The sequence below is a fragment of the Homarus americanus genome, unplaced genomic scaffold (assembly GCF_018991925.1).
Source record: "Homarus americanus isolate GMGI-L3 unplaced genomic scaffold, GMGI_Hamer_2.0 scaffold24007, whole genome shotgun sequence".
Classification (NCBI taxonomy): Eukaryota; Metazoa; Arthropoda; class Malacostraca; order Decapoda; family Nephropidae; genus Homarus; species Homarus americanus.
This window is the reverse complement of record NW_024723222.1, coordinates 92,174-111,914: the sequence shown is the minus strand read 5'-3', so window position 1 is coordinate 111,914 and position 19,741 is coordinate 92,174. Positions and strand designations below refer to the sequence as shown.

The 19,741-nt window shown below is 52.9% G+C and overlaps 1 protein-coding gene across 1 annotated transcript; it reads left to right on the top strand.

The window, feature by feature from the left end:
- Positions 1–884: 884 nt before the first annotated feature.
- LOC121863376 (extensin-like) lies at positions 885–2,499 on the top strand. Its single transcript, XM_042361991.1, has 2 exons — positions 885–933; positions 1,115–2,499. The coding sequence occupies exons 1-2, from the start codon at positions 885–887 to the stop codon at positions 2,497–2,499; spliced, it is 1,434 nt and encodes a 477-aa protein (XP_042217925.1).
- The last annotated feature ends 17,242 nt before the right edge of the window (positions 2,500–19,741 follow it).

Here is a 19,741-nt window from a genome sequence, read left to right as displayed (position 1 = left end):
ATACGGGTTATGTTCTTAAGCTTCTAAATTGATCATTATTTCAAGGTTGAGTAACATGTATGGCTCCTCAGTCTGTGCTTCTGGCCGATTGAGTTACTAAGACAGTAATCCATCTTTTCCGGATTTGGTCGTGTGGTGGTGTGTAGTGGTGGTGGTGTGTGTGTGGTAGGTGGTGGGTGTGGTAGGAGGTGGTGTGTGGTAGGTGTGGTGGGTGTGGTAGGAGGTGTGTGTGGTAGGTGGTGGTGTGTGGTGGGTGGTGGTGTGGTAGGTGTGTGTGGTAGGTGGTGGGTGTTGTAGGAGGTGGGGTGTGGTGGTGGTGGGTGTGTGTGGGTGTGGTAGGTGGGTGTGTGTGGTAGGTGGTGGGTGTGGTAGGAGGTGGTGTGTGTGTGGTAGGTGGTGGGTGTGTGGTTGTGTGGTAGGTGTGGGTGGTGGTGGGTGGGTGTGTGTGGTAGGAGGTGGTGTGTGTGGTAGGTGGTGGTGGTGGTAGGTGGTGGTAGGTGGAGAGGGTGGTAGGTGGGACAGATCTGTGAGAATGGTAACATAATACAAGTGCATCGCCGTTGAGAACTCGGACACGCTCCTGCAAATTTGATTAACCTCAGTTCGCCACACCCTGCTTGTGGCCACACCGTGCTTGTGGCCGCACCCTGCTTGTGACCACACGTGCTTGTGGTCGCTCCGTGCATGTGGCCGCACCCTGCTTGTGGTCGCACCCTGCTTGTGGCCACACCGTGCTTGTGGCCGCACCCTGCTTGTGACCACGTGCATGTGGCCGCACCCTGCATGTGGCCGCACCCTGCATGTGGCCGCACCCTGCTTGTGCCGTACCCTGCTTGTGGCCGTACCCTGCATGTGGCCGCACCCTGCTTGTGGCCGCACCGTGCATGTGGCCGGCCTCACATGTTGGGTCTCTGGTTCCCCACAATAAAGGCGGTAATCGCTGGAAAAACTATAATACTGTAAGAATATATTAACCCGAGACCCAGGAGCGTTAACAAGGCTTACAGCCACCCCCGAACCTTACAGCCATCCCCGAGACCTTACAGCCATCCCGGACGCCTCACGGGACCTTAAGCCACCCCGAGACCTTACAGCCACCCCCGAGACCTTACAGCCACCCCGAGACCTTACAGCCATCCCCGAGACCTTACAGCCACCCCCGAGACCTTACAGCCACCCCCGAGACCTTACAGCCACCCCCGGACCTTACAGCCACCCCCGAGACCTTACAGCCACCCCCGAGACCTTACAGCCACCCCCAGACCACAGCCACCCCGAGACCTTACAGCCACCCCCGAGACCTTACAGCCACCCCCGGGACCTTACAGCCACCCCCCGAGACCTTACAGCCACCCCCGGACCTTACAGCCACCCCCGAGACCTTACAGCCACCCCGGACCTTACAGCCACCCCGGACCACAGCCACCCCGGACCTTACAGCCACCCCGAGACCTTACAGCCACCCCCGGGGACCTTACAGCCACCCCGAGACCTTACAGCCACCCCGAGACCTTACAGCCACCCCGAGACCACAGCCACCCCGGGACAGCCACCCGAGACCTTACAGCCACCCCCGAGACCTTACAGCCACCCCGAGACCTTACAGCCACCCCGGACCTTACAGCCACCCCCGGACCTTACAGCCACCCCCGGGGACCTGGCCACCCCCGAGACCTTGACCCCGAGACCTTACAGCCACCCCCGGAGACCTTACAGCCACCCCGAGACCTTACAGCCACCCCCGGGACCTTACAATACCCCGGGACCTCATCCACCCCCGAGACCTTACAGCCACCCCCCGAGACCTTACAGCCACCCCCAGACCCCAGACCACAGCCACCCCCGGACCTTACAGCCACCCCGAGACCTTACAGCCACCCCCCGGGGACCTGCCACCCCGGGACGCCTCCCCGAGACCTTACAGCCACCCGGACCTTACAGCCACCCCGGGGACCTTACAGCCACCCCCGGGACCTTACAGCCACCCCGAGACCTTACAGCCACCCCGAGGACCCACATACAGCCGAGACCCTACAGCCACGGGGACCTTACAGCCACCCCGAGACCTTACAGCCACCCCCGGACCTTACAGCCACCCCCGAGACCTTACAGCCACCCCGGGACAGCCACCCCGGACCTTACAGCCACCCCGGGACAGCCACCCCCGGACCTTACAGCCACCCCCTGAGACCTATAGCCACCGAGACTCTACAGCCACCCCCTGAGACCCATAGCCACCCCCTGAGACTCCATAGCCACCCCCCGAGACCTACAGCCACCCCTGAGACCTATAGCCACCCCCTGAGACCTTATACATCGAGACCCAGCCACCCCCCGAGACCTATAGCCACCCCCCGAGACCTTACAGCCATCCCCGAGACCTTACAGCCATCCCCTGAGACCTTACAGCCATCCCCGAGACCTACAGCCACCCCCCGAGACCTTACCAGCCACCCCCGAGACCTTACAGCCACCCCCGAGACCTACAGCCACCCCTGAGACCTACAGCCACCCCCGAGACCTTACAGCCACCCCCGAGACCTTACAGCCACCCCGAGACCTCCCAGGTGTACAGTAATGGTGACGCCTAGCGGTCTAAAACCACCTTGTGTGTTGCCGTCGGCTCGGCTCGGCCCAGGATGCTCGGCTCGGCCCAGATGCCAGCTCGGCCTGGCCCAGGATGCTCTGGCACGGCCTCGCCCAGGATGCCGCACGCCCGGCCCAGGATGCTCGGCACGGCTTGGCCCAGGCCGCTCGGCACGGCTCATTCAGATGCCGGCACGGCTCGGCCCAGGATGCTCGGGCACGGCTCGCCCAGGATGTCGGCACGGCTCGGCCCAGGATGCTCGGCACGGTTTCGCCCAGGATGCTCGGCACGGCTCGGCCCAGGATGCTCGGCACGGCTCGGCCCAGGATGCTCGGCACGGCTCGGCCCAGGATGCTCGGCACGGCTCGGCCCAGGATGCTCGGCACGGCTCTGGCCCAGGATGCTCGGCACGGCTCGGCCCAGGATGCCTGACCTGGCCTCGGCCCAGGATGCTCGGCACGGCTCGGCCCAGGATGCTCGCACGGCTCGGCCCAGGATGCCTGACTTGGCTCGGCCCAGATGCTCGGCACGGCTCGGCCCAGGATGCCTGACTCGGCTCGGCCAGGATGCTTGACTGGCCTGGCCCAGGATCTGGTGGTGGAGGAAAGTAGCTGTAGTTTATTAGAACCGGTAGAGGGTTGCGACAAGCAGAAGCTGTTTATTAAGGCAGTTTAAGATGTTGGGGAGGTATTGTTGTTGTGTACTCTCTCCCACACGGAGGACTGATAGTCTTGTTTCTTTGTTGTTGCCCTAACGTAAGATCAACGAGAACTAACAAGATGACGACACAATTATACTTGAGTTGCCAGGATTTATGTGGTGGGAAGCACAGCAACACGTACAGAAGTTACAGAGTGTGAGTCCTCAATATGTGTGTGCTGATTGGCTAATTTTTTTTGTTGCACCTTTGAATAACACGACTGTCGCCTCACTTATGGAGCCCTGTGGCCACCTGGCGGAGGGTGAGAGAACTCTGGGGACCCCTGAGGTTGGGGGGGCTGTAAGTGAGGCCAAGGAGGGCGGGAGGCTGTAAGGAGGCTGAAGGAGGTCGGGAGGCTGTAAGTGGAGGCCATGAGGTCGGGGAGAGATTGTCTATATATCCGTCCGCAGCCGTGTGCGTGTGTGTGTGTGTGTGGGGTGCGTGTGTGTGTGTGTGTGGGTGTGTGTGTGTGTGTGTGTGTGTGTGTGTGTGTGTGAACAAGGTGGTTGATCGTTACTGAAGATTAGTAAGGCCTCGTTCGACTGTTCCTTGTTTATACTCTGTGATTAGTGGAGTTTTGAGTCCGTGTGTGACGTCATAACCACATAAGGCCAAAAAAAAAGGTGAACTGACCATTTAGGAAATTAGACCCTATCGACATATTCTTTATCTCCGTTTGGTTACTACTTTTCCCCCTTTTCTTTTCCTCTTCCTTCTAATGTTATCTGTTCCTCTCTTGCCTACCGCTTCCTTGTCCCCACTCACCATTCCTCCCTCCTCCCTCTCTCCTCCCATTCCTCTCTCCCTCCCATTCCTCTCTCCCCTCACCATTCCTCCCCCTCCCATTCTCTCCCTCACCATTCCTCTCTCCCACTCCACCATTCCTCTCCCCACTCACCATTCCCTCTCTCCCCACTCACCATTCTCTCTCCCCCACCTCACCATTCTCCCCCTCTCACTCCCTCCCCACTCACCATTCCTCCCTCCCCCACTCACCATTCCCTCTCTCCCCCACTCACCATTCCTCTCTCCCCACCTCACCATTCCTCTCTCCCCACTCCACCATTCCTCTCTCCCCACTCACCATTCCTCTCCCCCACTCACCATTCCTCTCTCCCCACTCACCATCTTCCTCCCCACTCACCATTCTCCTCTCCCCACTCACCATTCCTCTCTCCCCACTCACCATTCCTCTCTCCCCACTCACCATCTCTCTCTCCCACTCACCATTCCTCTCTCCCCATCACCATTCCTCTCCTCACTCACCATCTCTCCCCACTCACCATCCCTCTCTCCTCCCATTCCTCTCCCCACTCACCATTCCTCTCCCCACTCACCATTCCTCTCCCCACTCACCATTCCCCTCTCCCCACTCACCATTCCCTCCCCACTCACCATTCCCCCTCTCCCCACTCACCATCCTCTCTCCTCCCATTCCTCTCTCCCCACTCAACCATTCCTCCTCCCCCACTCACCATTCCTCTCTCCCCACTCACCATTCCTCTCCCCCCTCACCATTCCTCTCTCCCCCACTCACCATTCCTTTCTCCCCACTCACCATTCTCTCTCCCACCTCCCACCTCACTCTCTCCCACTCACCATTCCTCTCTCCCACTCAACCATTCTCTCCCCACTCACCATTCTCCTCCCACTCACCATTCTCTCTCCCCACTCACCACCTCTCCCCACCTCACCATTCTCCCCTCACCATTTCTTCCCCCACTCCTATTCTCTCTCTCCCCCACTACCATTCTCTCTCCCCACTATTCCTTTCACCTCTTATGTCCCATTTCTTCTTATCTCCCTTGGTCTATTATTTCTGGGGTCGGCGGGCGGGCGGGAGCATAACAAACACAGCTGTCCGCCTTGTCTGTCTGTCTGTGATCTGGGCCCTCAACAGGTATGGGGATAATAGCCTTAGACGGAATTAGTTAAGCTTCATTGATTGGCTATGGGGGAGGAAGGGGTGGCCATGGGGGGAGGGAGGGGGTGGCCATGGGGAGGGAGGGTGGCCATGGGGAGGGAGGGGTCACATGGGGGAGGAGGGGTTGGCTAGTGGGGGAGGGAGGGGTACATGGGGAGGAGGAGGTCATGGGGAGGGAAGGGGTGGCCATGGGGGAGGGAGGGGTGCATGGGGAGGGAGGGGGTGGCATGGGGGGGAGGGGGGGTGGCATGGGGAGGGAGGGGTGGACATGGAGGGAGGGAGGGGGTGGCCATGGGGAGGAGGGGTATCCGGAAGTCCCACCCCCCACCCCCGTAAACCCAAGCTGGTAGGACACGAGGCTGACAGACAGAAGGACACGAGGCTGAGACAAGGACACGAGGCTGACAGACAGAAGGACACGAGGCTGACAGACAGAAGGACACGAGGCTGACAGAGACAGAAGGACACGAGACTGACAGACAGAAGGACACGAGGCTGACAGACAGAAGGACACGAGACTGACAGACTGAAGGACACGAGGCTGACAGACAGAAGGACACGAGGCTGACAGACAGAAGGACACGAGACTGACAGACAGAAGGACACGAGGCTGACAGACAGAAGGACACGAGGCTGACAGACAGAAGGACACGAGGCTGACAGACAGAAGGACACGAGGCTGACAGACAGAAGGACACGAGGCTGACAGGACAGAAGGACACGAGGCTGACAGACAGAAGGACACGAGGCTGACAGAACAGAAGGACACGAGGCTGACAGACAGAAGGACACGAGGCTGACAGACAGAAGGACACGAGGCTGACAGACAGAAGGACACGAGGCTGACAGACAGAAGGACACGAGACTGAGAACAGACAGAAGGACACGAGACTGAGACAGACAGAAGGACACGAGACTGAGACAGACAGAAGGACACGAGAGACTGAGACAGACAGAAGGACACGAGACTGGAGACAGACAGAGAAGGACACGAGGCTGACAGACAGAAGGACACGAGACTGAGGAGACAGACAGAAGGACACGAGACTGAGACAGACAGAAGGAGACACGAGACTGACAGACAGAAGGACACGAGACTGAGACAGACAGAAGGACACGAGACTGAGAAAGACAGAAGGAACACGAGACTGAGACAGACAGAAGGACACGTGAGACTGGAGACAGACAGAAGGACACGAGGCTGAAGACAGACAGAAGGACACGAGGCTGACAGACAGACAGAAGGACACGAGGCTGAGACAGACAGAAGGACACGAGACTGAGACAGACAGAAGGACACGAGACTGAGAGAGAAGGACACGAGACTGAGACAGACAGAAGGACACGAGACTGAGACAGACAGAAGGACACGAGACTGAGACAGACAGAAGGACACGAGACTGAGACAGACAGAAGGACACAGAGACTGAGACAGACAGAAGGACACGAGACTGAGACAGACAGAAGGACACGAGGCTGACAGACAGAAGGACACGAGGCTGACAGACAGAAGGACACGAGGCTGACAGACAGACAGAAGGACACGAGACTGAGACAGACAGAAGGACACGAGACTGGAGACAGACAGAAGGAACACGAGGCTGACAGACAGAAGGGACACAGGACTGAGACAGACAGAAGGACACGAGACTGACAGACACAGAAGGACACGAGGCTGACAGACAGAAGGACACGAGACTGAGACAGACAGAAGGACACGAGACTGAGACAGACAGAAGGACACGAGGCTGACAGACAGACAGAGAAGGACGAGACTGAGACAGACAGGAAGGACGAGACTGACAGACAGAAGGACACGAGACTGAGACAGACAGAAGGACACGAGACTGAGGAGCAGACAGGAAGGGACACGAGGCTGACAGACAGAAGGACACGAGACTGGAGACAGACAGAAGGACACGAGACAGACAGAAGGACACGAGACAGACAGACAGAAGGACACGAGGCTGACAGGACAGACAGAAGGACACGAGGCTGACAGACAGACAGAAGGACACGAGACTGAGACAGACAGAAGGACACGAGACTGAGACAGACAGGAAGGACACGAGACAGACAGACGGGACACGAGGCTGACAGACAGAAGGACACGAGACTGACAGACAGAAGGACACAGAGGACAGAGAAGGAGACAAGAGGACTGAGACAGACAGAAGACACGAGACTGAGAGCAGACAGAAGGACACGAGGACTGACAGACAGAAGGACACGACAGACAGAAGGGACAAGACTGAGAGCAGACAGAAGGACACGACTGAGAGGCAGAAGAAGGACACAGAGGACTGAGACAGACAGAAGGAGACACAGGAGACAGACAGAAGGACGAGACTGAGACAGACGGAAGGACAAAGAGACCACAGGACAGAAGGACACGAGACTGAGAGACAGAAGGGACACAGACTGACGAAGGACACAGACGACAAGAAGGACACGAGACTGAGACAGACAGAAGGACACGAGGCTGACAGAGACAGAAGGACACGAGGCTGACAGGACAGACAGAAGGACACGAGACAGAAGGAAGACACGAGACTGAGACAGACAGAAGGGACACAGAGGCTGAGCAGACAGAAGGACAGAGGCAACAGAAGACAGAAGACACGAGACTGAGACAGACAGACACGAGACAGAGGGATGGGACAGAAGGACAGAGGCCGAAGACAAAGGGACAGACTGGGCAGAAGGACACGAGACTGGAGAGACAGACAGAAGGGACACAGACTGGGAGACAGACAGAAGGACACGAGACTGAGACAGACAGAAGGACACGAGACTGAGAGACGACAGAAGGACACGAGACTGAGAGACAGAGACAGAAGGACACAGACTGAGAGACAGACAGAAGGACACGAGACTGAGAGACAGACAGAAGGACACGAGACTGAAGACAGAGGAAGAGACTGAGAGACAGACAGAAGGACACACGAGACTGAGAGACAGACAGAAGGACACGAGGACTGAGCGAGACAGACAGAAGGGACACGAGACTGAGAGACAGACAGAAGGACACGACTGAGACAGACAGAAGGACACGAGACTGAGACAGACAGAAGGACACGAGACTGAGAGACAGACAGAAGGACACGAGACTGAGAGAGAGACAGACAGAAGGACACTAGACTGAGACAGACAGATAGAAGGACACGAGACTGAGAGACAGACAGAAGGACACGAGACTGAGAGACAGACAGAAGGACACGAGAGACTGAGAGACAGACAGAAGGACACGAGACTGAGAGACGACAAAGAAGGACACGAGACTGAGACAGACAGAAGGACACGAGACTGAGAGACAGACAGAAGGACACGAGACTGAGAGACAGACAGAAGGACAAGACTGAGAGACAGACAGGGGACACGAGACTGAGAGACAGACAGAAGGACATGAGACTGAGAAGGACAGAAGACACGAGACTGAGAGACAGACAGAAGGACACGAGACTGAGAGACGACAGAAGGACTGAGAGACAGACAGAAGGACACGAGACTGAGAGACAGACAGAAGGACACGAGACTGAGAGACAGACAGAAGGACACAGAGACTGAGAGACAGACAGAAGGACACGAGACTGAGAGACAGACAGAAGGACACGAGACTGAGAGACAGAAAAAGGACGAGACTGAGAGACAGACAGAAGGACACAGAGAGACTGAGAGACAGACAGAAGGGACACGAGACTGAGAGACAGACAGAAGGGACACGAGACTGAGAGACAGACAGAAGGACACGAGACTGAGAGACAGACAAGGAAGGACACAGGACTGAGAGACAGACAGAAGACACTAGAACAGAGACAGACAGAAGGACACGAGACTGAGAGACAGACAGAAGGACACGAGACTGAGAGACAGACTGGAAGGACACGGAGGACTGAGAGACAGACGGAAGGACACGAGACTGAGAGACAGACGGAAGGACACGAGACTGAGAGACAGACGGAAGGACACGAGACTGAGAGACAGACGGAAGGACACGAGACTGAGAGACAGACGAAGGACACGAGACTGAGACAGACGGAAGGACACGAGACTGAGACAGACGGAAGGACACGAGACTGAGAAGGGACGGAAGGGACACGAGACTGAGAACAGAGGAAGGACACGAGACTGAGACAGACAGAAGGGACACGAGACCAGACAGATGAAGGACACGAGACAGACAGAAGGACACGAGACTGAGACAGACAGAAGGACACGAGGCTGACAGACAGAAGGACACGAGGCTGACAGACAGAAGGAAGGCGACGAGGGACAGACAGAAGGACACAGGACTGAGACAGACAGAAGGGACACGAGGACTGAGACAGACAGAAGGACACGAGACTGAGACAGACAGAAGGACACGAGACTGACAGACAGGACACGAGGCTGACAGACAGAAGGACACAGGCTGACAGACAGAAGGAGAGGACTGACAGACAGAAGGACACGAGGCTGACAGACAGAAGGACACGAGACTGAGAGACAGACTGAAGGACACGAGACTGAGAGACAGACAGAAGGACACGAGACTGAGACAGACAGAAGGGACACGAGACTGAGAGACAGACTGAAGGACACGAGACTGAGAGACAGACTGAAGGACACGAGACTGAAGGAGACAGGAAGGACACGACGAGAGAGACAGACTGAAGGACAAGAGACTGAGACAGACAGAAGGACACAGAGACTGGAGAGACAGACAGAGGAACGAGACTGAGAGACAGAAGGACACGACTGAGACAGACAGAAGGACACGAGACTGAGAGACAGACTGAAGGACACGAGACTGAGAGACAGACTGAAGGACACGAGGACTGAGACAGACAGGAAGGGGACACGAGACTGAGAGGGGACAGACTGAAGGACACGAGACTGAGAGACAGACTGAAGGACACGAGAGGAGAGACTGAGAGACAGACTGAAGGACATGAGGACTGAGACAGACTGAAGGACACGAGACTGAGAGACAGACTGAAGGACACGAGACTGAGAGGACAGGACTGAGAGACAGACTGAAGGACACGAGGCTGAGAGACAGACTGAGAGACAGACTGAAGGACACGAGACTGAGACAGACTGGAAGGACACAGACTGAGGAGACAGACAGAAGGACACGAGACTGAGAGACAGACTGAAGGAGGACGAGAGACTGAGCAGATGACAGAAGGACACGAGACTGGAGAGACGGACTGGAAGGACACGGAGACTGAGACGACAGAAGGACACGAGGACTGAGACAGACAGAAGGACACAGGACTGAGAGACAGACAGAAGGACACGAGACTGAGAGACAGAAGGACACGAGACAGACAGAAGGGACACGAGACTGGGACAGACAGAAGGACACGAGACAGACAGAAGGACACAGAGACAGACAGAAGGACACGAGACTGACAGGACACGAGACAGACAGAAGGACACGAGACTGAGACAGACAGAAGGACACGAGGACGACAGACAGACAGAAGGACACGAGACAGCGGATGGTGGCATTATTAAATAATGATGTTTATAATTTTTCCATTATGTGAAACACACCAAAGGTTACAGTAAGTCCTCGAGATAATACAACAGTTCACATGGCAGGTGAGGAGTTGAGTGCCGACGGTCAGTCTCGAGATAACACCAACAGTTCACATGGCAGGTGGGTTGATGCCGAGGAGTCCCCTCGAGATAACACCAACAGTTCATGGCGGCAGGTGAGGAGTTGAGTGCCGACGGTCAGTCTCGAGATAACACCCAACAGTTCACATGGCAGGTGAGGGAGTTGAGTGCCGACGGTCAGTCCTCGAGATAACACCCAACAGTTCACATGGCAGGTGAGGAGTTGAGTGCCGACGGTCAGTCCTCGAGATAACACCAACAGTTCACATGGCAGGTGAGGGATGAGTGCCGACGGTCAGTCTCGAGATAACACTCAACAGTTCACATGGCAGGTGAGGGAGTTGAGTGCCGACGGTCAGTCCTGAGATAACACCCAACAGTTCACATGGCAGGTGAGGGAGTTGAGTGCCGACGGTCAGCCCCGAGAGATAACGCAACAGTTCACCGGCAGGTGAGGGAGTTGGAGTGCCGACGGTCAGTCTCGAGATAACGCAACAGTTCACATGGCAGGTGAGGGAGTTGAGTGCCGACGGCGGATGAAGTCAGTTCCTAACTGCCCACTAACATGGTGAAAGTGTTTACATTGAACAGTTTTCAGTTATTTCTAAGTTTGCCGAGCGCGTTTATGTGAGGCTCTGCCAATCAGAGTTATCACTTCCGTGTGCTCAGAGAGTTATCACTTCCGTGTGCTCAGAGAGTACCACCTGCGTGCTCAGAGACACTCCGTGTTCTCAGAGGTTACCACTCCTGTGCTAGAGAGTTACCACTCCTGTGTGCTCAGAGAGCTGGCCACCCCGTGAGCTCAGAGTGAGTTACCACTTCCGTGTGTGCCCAGAGGAGTTACCACCTTCAGTGCCTGAGAGAGTACTGCCTGTGTGCTCAGAGTGAGTTACCACTTCCGTGTGCTCAGAGTGAGTTACCACTCCCGTGAGCTCAGAGGAGTTACCACTTGTGTGCTCAGGGAGTTACTACTCCGTGTGCTCAGAGGAGTTACCACTTCCGTGTGTCTAGAGGAGTTACCACTTCGTGCTCAGAGTGAGATTACTACTGTGTGCTCAATTCAATTCAATTAAATTTCAATTGTTTATTCTTGATAGAGTGAAGGGATCCTAGTGCTACCAGGTACCCTGTACAATAACACCAGAAGCATCTGGCAAGTGTGACAAGTATATACAATATGAATATTATAAAGGGCTTACTAAAGCCTATGAAGGAAGGATATCTTTAACACATAATCAATATTATTTCCGTAGTATCTGACCAGTATGGGAGGATCATCGTGTCTCCTTAGGGGTTGTGGAGTGGTGGTCCAGAGGAGCCACGGAAGCGTTGTGTGTGGGGACATTTTAGGAGGTAGAGCGGCTGTCGGGTTCTACATAATGCACAAGAGCGTTGCTCAGGGATGTGGGGATACCAATCTCCTGCAAAGTCATACCCAATGATAATACGGGCAGCAATCACGTCCTTTCCGCGACCCTTCCGTAGACGTACGCGAGGTCAGGAAGTTTACGGAGGACATCGTACCAGGTGGGCGGGGAGTCCAGGGGATGGCTGCTTCCGAGCTTCTACTGTTTGCGGCGGATTTGGGTCTTGTTAAAAGTGTTCGAGGAACAACGTAGTCAGGTGTGGCCTTGTTGCAGCCAGTCTTGGCAAGGCTATCTGCTGCCTCATTCCCCAAGATACCGACATGACTGGGTATCCATAGGAATGTCACAGGACAGCCTGCATCCTGAAGTATGGATGTTAACCCTCGTATTCGGAGGATGAGGTCCTTATTTTCCCCTGATCCAAATGCGATCCCGTCGAGGCAGACCTGGAATCGCAGCAGACAAGCAAGGGGCAAAAACCATCTGCTTCTTCCTCAGCGAGAAGGGCAGCAAGCAGGGCTATTAGTTCCGCCTGAGTGGAGGATGCCCCGTCAGAAACTCTGAGAGACAGTTTGATAGGCTCAGGGGCATCAGGACGGGAGATGTAGTCACCAGCCCCGGCCCTACCTGTACCGGGTGCTCAATACAAAAATTTTTGGCTCCGGTTCTTAACCTGAATTTTTCTTCCCTGACTAATGATGAATGGGGTCTCTCTCTCTCTCTGAGAGGATGTTGTAAGCATTTGGCGGTGCACACACACGTGATCAGTTCAAGGGATAGTAAACATACTATCATCCCTGGCCAACATAATCAAGTAACATGTACAGCAGCTGGTCTCCACTCGGGTCTCCACGAGTCACTCGTGGCATCAACACTCTACTTGGTGATGGTCGGGTAATGAACCGGGGCGAAAAGTTTGTGGAGGGAGTTCATTAGGAGCTGTGTGTGAGACCTGTGGTGTAATGGTCAGCGCGCTCTACTCAAAAGCGAGCGGATCCGGGTTCGATCCCCCCGGCACGGTGAAACTACGGGCAAGTTTCTTTACGCTATTTGGCTGTCTACCCAGCAGTAATTGGAAACCTGGATGTTACTCGATGTGCCGATCGTAGGGGTGATGGTTAGCCAGTGCAGTTGGCGAGTTGTCCGGTCTTCTCAGACTATTCCTTGACGCTGGGTACTGCAACTCGTTAACTCAGGGTGTGGTTGTTGTGTTGGTGACAGCTTCTACACCTTAAACACTGGGTCATGCAGCTCGTTAACTCAGGGTGTGGTTGTTGTGTAGGTGACAGCTTCTACACCTTAAACACTGGGTCATGCAGCTCGTTAACTCCAGGTTGTGGTTGTTGTGTTGGCGACAGCTACCTTAAACACTGGGTCATGCAGCTCGTTAACTCAGGGGGTGGTTGTTGTGTTGGTGACAGCTTCACCTTAAACACTGGGTCATGCAGCTCGTTAACTCAGGTTGTGGTTGTTGTGTTGGTGACAGCTTCACCACCTTAAACACTGGGTCATGCAGCTCGTTAACTCAGGGGGTGGTTGTTGTGTTGGCGACAGCTTCTACACCTTAAACACTGGGTCATGCAGCTCGTTAACTCAGGGTGTGGTTGTTGTGTTGGTGACAGCTTCTACACCTTAAACACTGGGTCATGCAGCTCGTTAACTCAGGGTGTGGTTGTTGTGTTGGTGACAGCTTCTACCTTAAACACTGGGTCATGCAGCTCGTTAACTCGGGGTGTGGTTGTTGTGTGTGACAGCTTCTACACCTTAAACACTGGGTCATGCAGCTCGTTAACTCGGGGTGTGGTTGTTGTGTTGGGACAGCTTCTACCTTAAACACTGGGTCATGCAGCTCGTTAACTCAGGTTGTGGTTGTTGTGTTGGTGACAGCTTCTACACCTTAAACACTGGGTCATGCAGCTCGTTAACTCAGGTTGTGGTTGTTGTGTTGGTGACAGCTTCTACCTTAAACACTGGGTCATGCAGCTCGTTAACTCGGTGTGGTTGTTGTGTTGGCGACAGCTACACCTTAAACACTGGGTCATGCAGCTCGTTAACTCAGGTTGTGGTTGTTGTGTGGTGACAGCTTCTACACCTTAAACACTGGGTCATGCAGCTCGTTAACTCAGGGTGTGGTTGTTGTGTTGGCGACAGCTTCTACACCTTAAACACTGGGTCATGCAGCTCGTTAACTCAGGTTATTGGTTGTTGTGTTGGTGACAGCTTCTACACCTTAAACACTGGGTCATGCAGCTCGTTAACTCAGGTTGTGGTTGTTGTGTTGGTGACAGCTTCTACACCTTAACACTGGGTCATGCAGCTCGTTAACTCAGGTGTGGTTGTTGTGTTGGCGACAGCTTCTGCACCTTAAACACTGGGTCATGCAGCTCGTTAACTCAGGGGGTGGTTGTTGTGTGGTGACAGCTTCTACCTTAAACACTGGGTCATACGCTCGTTAACTCAGGTTGTGGTTGTGTTGGCGACCTTCTACACCTTAAACACTGGGTCATGCAGCTCGTTAACTCAGGGTGTGGTTGTTGTGTTGGCGACAGCTTCTACACCTTAAACACTGGGTCATGCAGCTCGTTAACTCAGGGTGTGGGTTGTTGTGTAGGTGACAGCTTCTACACCTTAAACACTGGGTCATGCAGCTCGTTAACTCAGGTTGTGGTTGTTGTGTTGGCGACAGCTTCTACCTTAAACACTGGGTCATGCAGCTCGTTAACTCAGGGGTGGTTGTTGTGTTGGCGACAGCTTCTACTATAAACACTGGGTCATGCAGCTCGTTAACTCGGGGGTTGGTTGTTGTGGGTGACAGCTTCTACACCTTAAACACTGGGTCATGCAGCTCGTTAACTCAGGGGTGGTTGTTGTGTTGGTGACAGCTTCTACACCGTAAACACTGGGTCATGCAGCTCGTTAACTCAGGGTGTGGTTTTGTGTTGGCGACAGCTTCTGTAAACACTGGGTCATGCAGCTCGTTAACTCAGGTTGTGGTTGTTGTGTAGGTGACAGCTTCTCACCTTAAAACTGGGTCATGCAGCTCGTTAACTCAGGGTGTGGTTGTTGTGTTGGCGACAGCTTCTACACCTTAAACACTGGGTCATGCAGCTCGTTAACTCAGGGTGTGGTTGTTGTGTTGGCGACAGCTTCTACACCTTAAACAAACTCACGCCTGTTTTCGAATCAGTGTATGACGGACATGTTTATGATGTGGTATACCTCAACTTAAACAAAGCCTTCGACAAAGTCCCACACGAAAGACTAATAAGAAAAGTGGAGGCTGATGGCATTGGAGGAGATATTCTAAAATGGATTAGGGCGTGGTTATAGGACAGGAAACAGCGAGTGAGCATTAACGGGACTAAATCCGATTGGAGCAACGTCACTAGTGGAGTTCCCCAAGGCTCAGTACTCGGCCCAGTATTATTTATTATATATATAAACGACATAGATATCGGCGTAGACAGCAACATAAGTAAATTTGCTGATGACACTAAATAGGGCGTGTAATTAAATCTGACGAGGACTCCGCAAAACTACAGGAAGATCTAAAAAAAAAAAATTCGAATAGTCTGAAAAATGGGAGATGAAATTTAATGTGGACAAATATAAAGTACTTAGTCTAGGAGATATAAACAGAGAAACCAAATACCAGATGAACAACGATGTTATAGAGAAATCCGACTGAGAAAGATTTAGGAGTAATGATAAGTAGGAATCTTAAGCCAAGTCAAAATGTGTGTTTGCTCGAAACAAGGCTTACAAAGTACTTGTGTTCATACAAAGGAGTGTTAGTTACAAGACTAGCGAGGTCATCCTAAAACTATATCTTGCGCTTGTGAGAACTCACTTGATTACGCGGTTGAGTACTGTTCACCGTACTACAGAATGGATATAGAATCCCAACGAAGAATTCAGAGTAAATTGCACTCCCTTGAGAGACGTAGAGTGAGGGGCGATATGATAGATTTGTATAAGTGGAAGTCAGGGCTAAACAAAGGTGATATGACAAAGGTACTCAAACTATCCAACCAGGAGCGAACTCGTAGCAATGGTTTTTAATTCAACAAATTTTGATTTAGGCGCGAAATAGGTAAACATTGGTTTGCAAATAGAGTAGTGGATGAATGGAACAAGTTACCAAACATCATCATTAACTCCAATACGCTGGATAGCTTCAAACATAGGTTGGGTGGTTATATGAGCAATAGGGGTTGGGTGTAAACGGGACTGTTCAGTATGGACCAATAGGCCCGCTGCAGTTTCCTCCGTTCTTATGTGTGTAGGGAGCCGCCCACCACCGTTGCGTCAGGCTCCACTATGGTAGACTTCACTTATCTACATCTTGTATCGTAAATCTCTTCCGTGTCTTAATTAATTGTATCCTGGCCCACCCCACCCTACCCCACCCCATCCTGCCCTACCCCACCCCACCCTGCCCCACCCCACCCTGCCCCACCCCACCCTTCCCCGCCCCACCCCGCCCTCACTACAAGTATACTGTTTATTGGGTTTGTGAGGAGACGCAGCCCCCACACCGTCTCTCCCCCATAGTGTATAATATTGCCGTGTTTTCAGCACCAGTTTCAACTAATAATGACAGGTGTCGCTCGTGAGTTTTATTTGGGGTTTAGTAACGTCTCGTGCTCTTGGATTGGTTTAGTTAGTAGTAGTAGTTGTGGTGGTGGTTTTAGAGGTTTATACATTATTCACGTAGTAATGGATATTTCTGTCTCTAAACTGTTTAACAATATTGTTTAAGAATACATTATAAGTAAGTAAACACACACACACACACACACACACACACTCTAAAACAAGGGCCATGCACAGTGCCAGTATTGATCTATATATGTGTGTGTTGCCTGAGGTGCGTGTCCCCCCCCCTCCCTACACTAGGTGGCTGCTGTCTGCTCCCAGGAGGGCGTGGCTCCCTCATGTGTGTGTGTGTGAGCAACTCTTACTCTAGTGTCACTTGGTTGACTCCCTGAGGCGGAAATCCTTTGTTATGGTCCGACGGTTTGTTTATATTAATACTTTGTGAGTCAACCCCGGGATGAATTGTACTGTACTGTACTGTGCGTCGTCTTGTCCTTATTTACCCCGAAAGTGACCATAGTCTGTCCTTTACGTGACCGTAATCTGTCCTTTACGTGGATGCAATAACTCTTGACGGCTCGTGAAACTTTGTAATCATTCCGGATGATCCTCTGACGTGTACAGTGAGGAGTGACACACCTGACCTACAGTACAGCACAGTACAATACAGCACAGCACAGTGCAGCATAGTGCAGCACAGCACAGTGCAGCACAATACAGGGCCGCACAGTACATCGCAGTGAAGCACAGTACAGAACAGTGCAGCACAGCACAGTACAGTGCAGTACAGTACAGTATAGTATAGTATAGTACAGTGCAGTACAGTACAGTATAGTATAGTACAGTGCAGTACAGTACAGTACAGTACAGTACAGTACAGTAGAGTGTAGCACAGTACAGTGCAACACATGGTAGCACAGTACAGTAGACCACAGTACAGTGCACCACAGTACAGTACACCACCACACCACAGTACAGTACAGTACACCACAGTACAGTACACCACACCACAGTACAGTACACCACAGTACAGTACACCACACCACAGTACAGTACACCACAGTACAGTACATCACAGTACAGTACATCACAGTACAGTACACCACAGCACAGCACACCACAGCACCACACAGCACACCACAGTACAGCACAGCACAGCACACCACAGCACAGTACACCATAGTACAGTACAACATTGCACAGCCCATAGTACACAGCACACAGTACACCACAGTACAACACACAAAGTACAGCACAGCACAGTACACCACACGCACAGTACACACAGCACAGCACACACTACAGCACAGTACACCACAGTACAGTACACTCACACAGCACAGCACAGCACACTCACACACAGCACAGCACACCAGCACAGTACACCACAGTACAGCACACCACAGCACACCGCAGTACAGCACACCACAGTACTGTACACTACAGCACAGCACACCACAGCACAGTACACCACAGTCAGCACACCATAGTGCAGAACACCACAGTACATAATAATTATAGTACACAGTACAGCACAGCATAGCACACCACAGTACAGTACAACATAGCATTGCACACCACAGTACAGTATTAACCACAGTACTGTACACTACAGTACAGCACACCACAGTACAGCACACCATATAGTAGCAGAACACTATGCACAGCACAGAATAGCAGTGCAGAACAGCACAGTACACAGTACAGCACACCACAGTACAGTACAGCACAGTGCAGTACACCACAGCATAGCCCACAGCACAGTACACCGCAGTACAGCACAGAATAGTGCAGTGCAGAACAGCACAGTACACCACAGTACAGCACACCACACCACAGCACAGTACAGCACACCACAGTACAGCACACCAGTACAGTACACCACAGCACAGTACACACCACAGCACAGTACACATACACCACAGTACAGTGCAGCACACCACAGCAGCACAACACAGTGCAGTACAGAACAGTACAGTACACCACAGTGTAGTACAGAACAGCACAGTACACCACAGTACAGTACACCACAGTACAGCACCACAGAACAGTACAGTACACATGGTACAGTACATACACCACAGTACAGTGCAGTACACCACAGAATACACCACAGTACAGTACACCACAGTACAGTACACCACAGCATAGTACACCACAACAAAAGCAGTACACCACAGTACAGTACACACACGCAGTACACCACGGTACAGTACACCACAGTACAGTACAGCACACCACAGTACAGTACACCACAGTACAGCACACTACAGTACAGTACACCACAGTACAGTACAATCACAGAACAGCACACATACCACAGCACAGTACACCACAGTACAGCACACCACAGTACAGCACACCACAGTACAGCACACCACAGTAAGGCACAGTACATCATGGTACAGTACACCACAGTACAGTACACCACAGGTACAGTACACACCACAGTACAGTACACTACACCACGGTACAGTACACCACAGTATAGCACACCACAGTACAGTACACCACGTACAGTACACCACAGTACAGAAGTACACACGGTACAGTACACACAGTACAGTCACCACAGTACATACACCACAGAACAGGTACACCACAGTACAGTACACCACAGTACAGTACAGTACACGACAGTACAGACTTGAGGACACCAGGGTGACTACCTTAATGCACTAGACAGATGAAAGGTCATCTGGAGGTTACTGAGATGGACCTGGTGTGAACATAAACATGGCTACTGCTTAAAGCATAGTGTTGGTACACGGTGGCGGCGTTAACCATAGTGTTGGTACACACAGTGGCGGCGTTAACTATAGTGTTGGTACAACAGTGGCGTAATTAGTGCTGGAACGGCGGCGTACTAGTGTTGGTACACACAGTGGCGGCGTTAACCATAGTGTTGGTACATACAGTGGCGGCGTTAACTATAGGTTGGTACACACAGTGGCGGC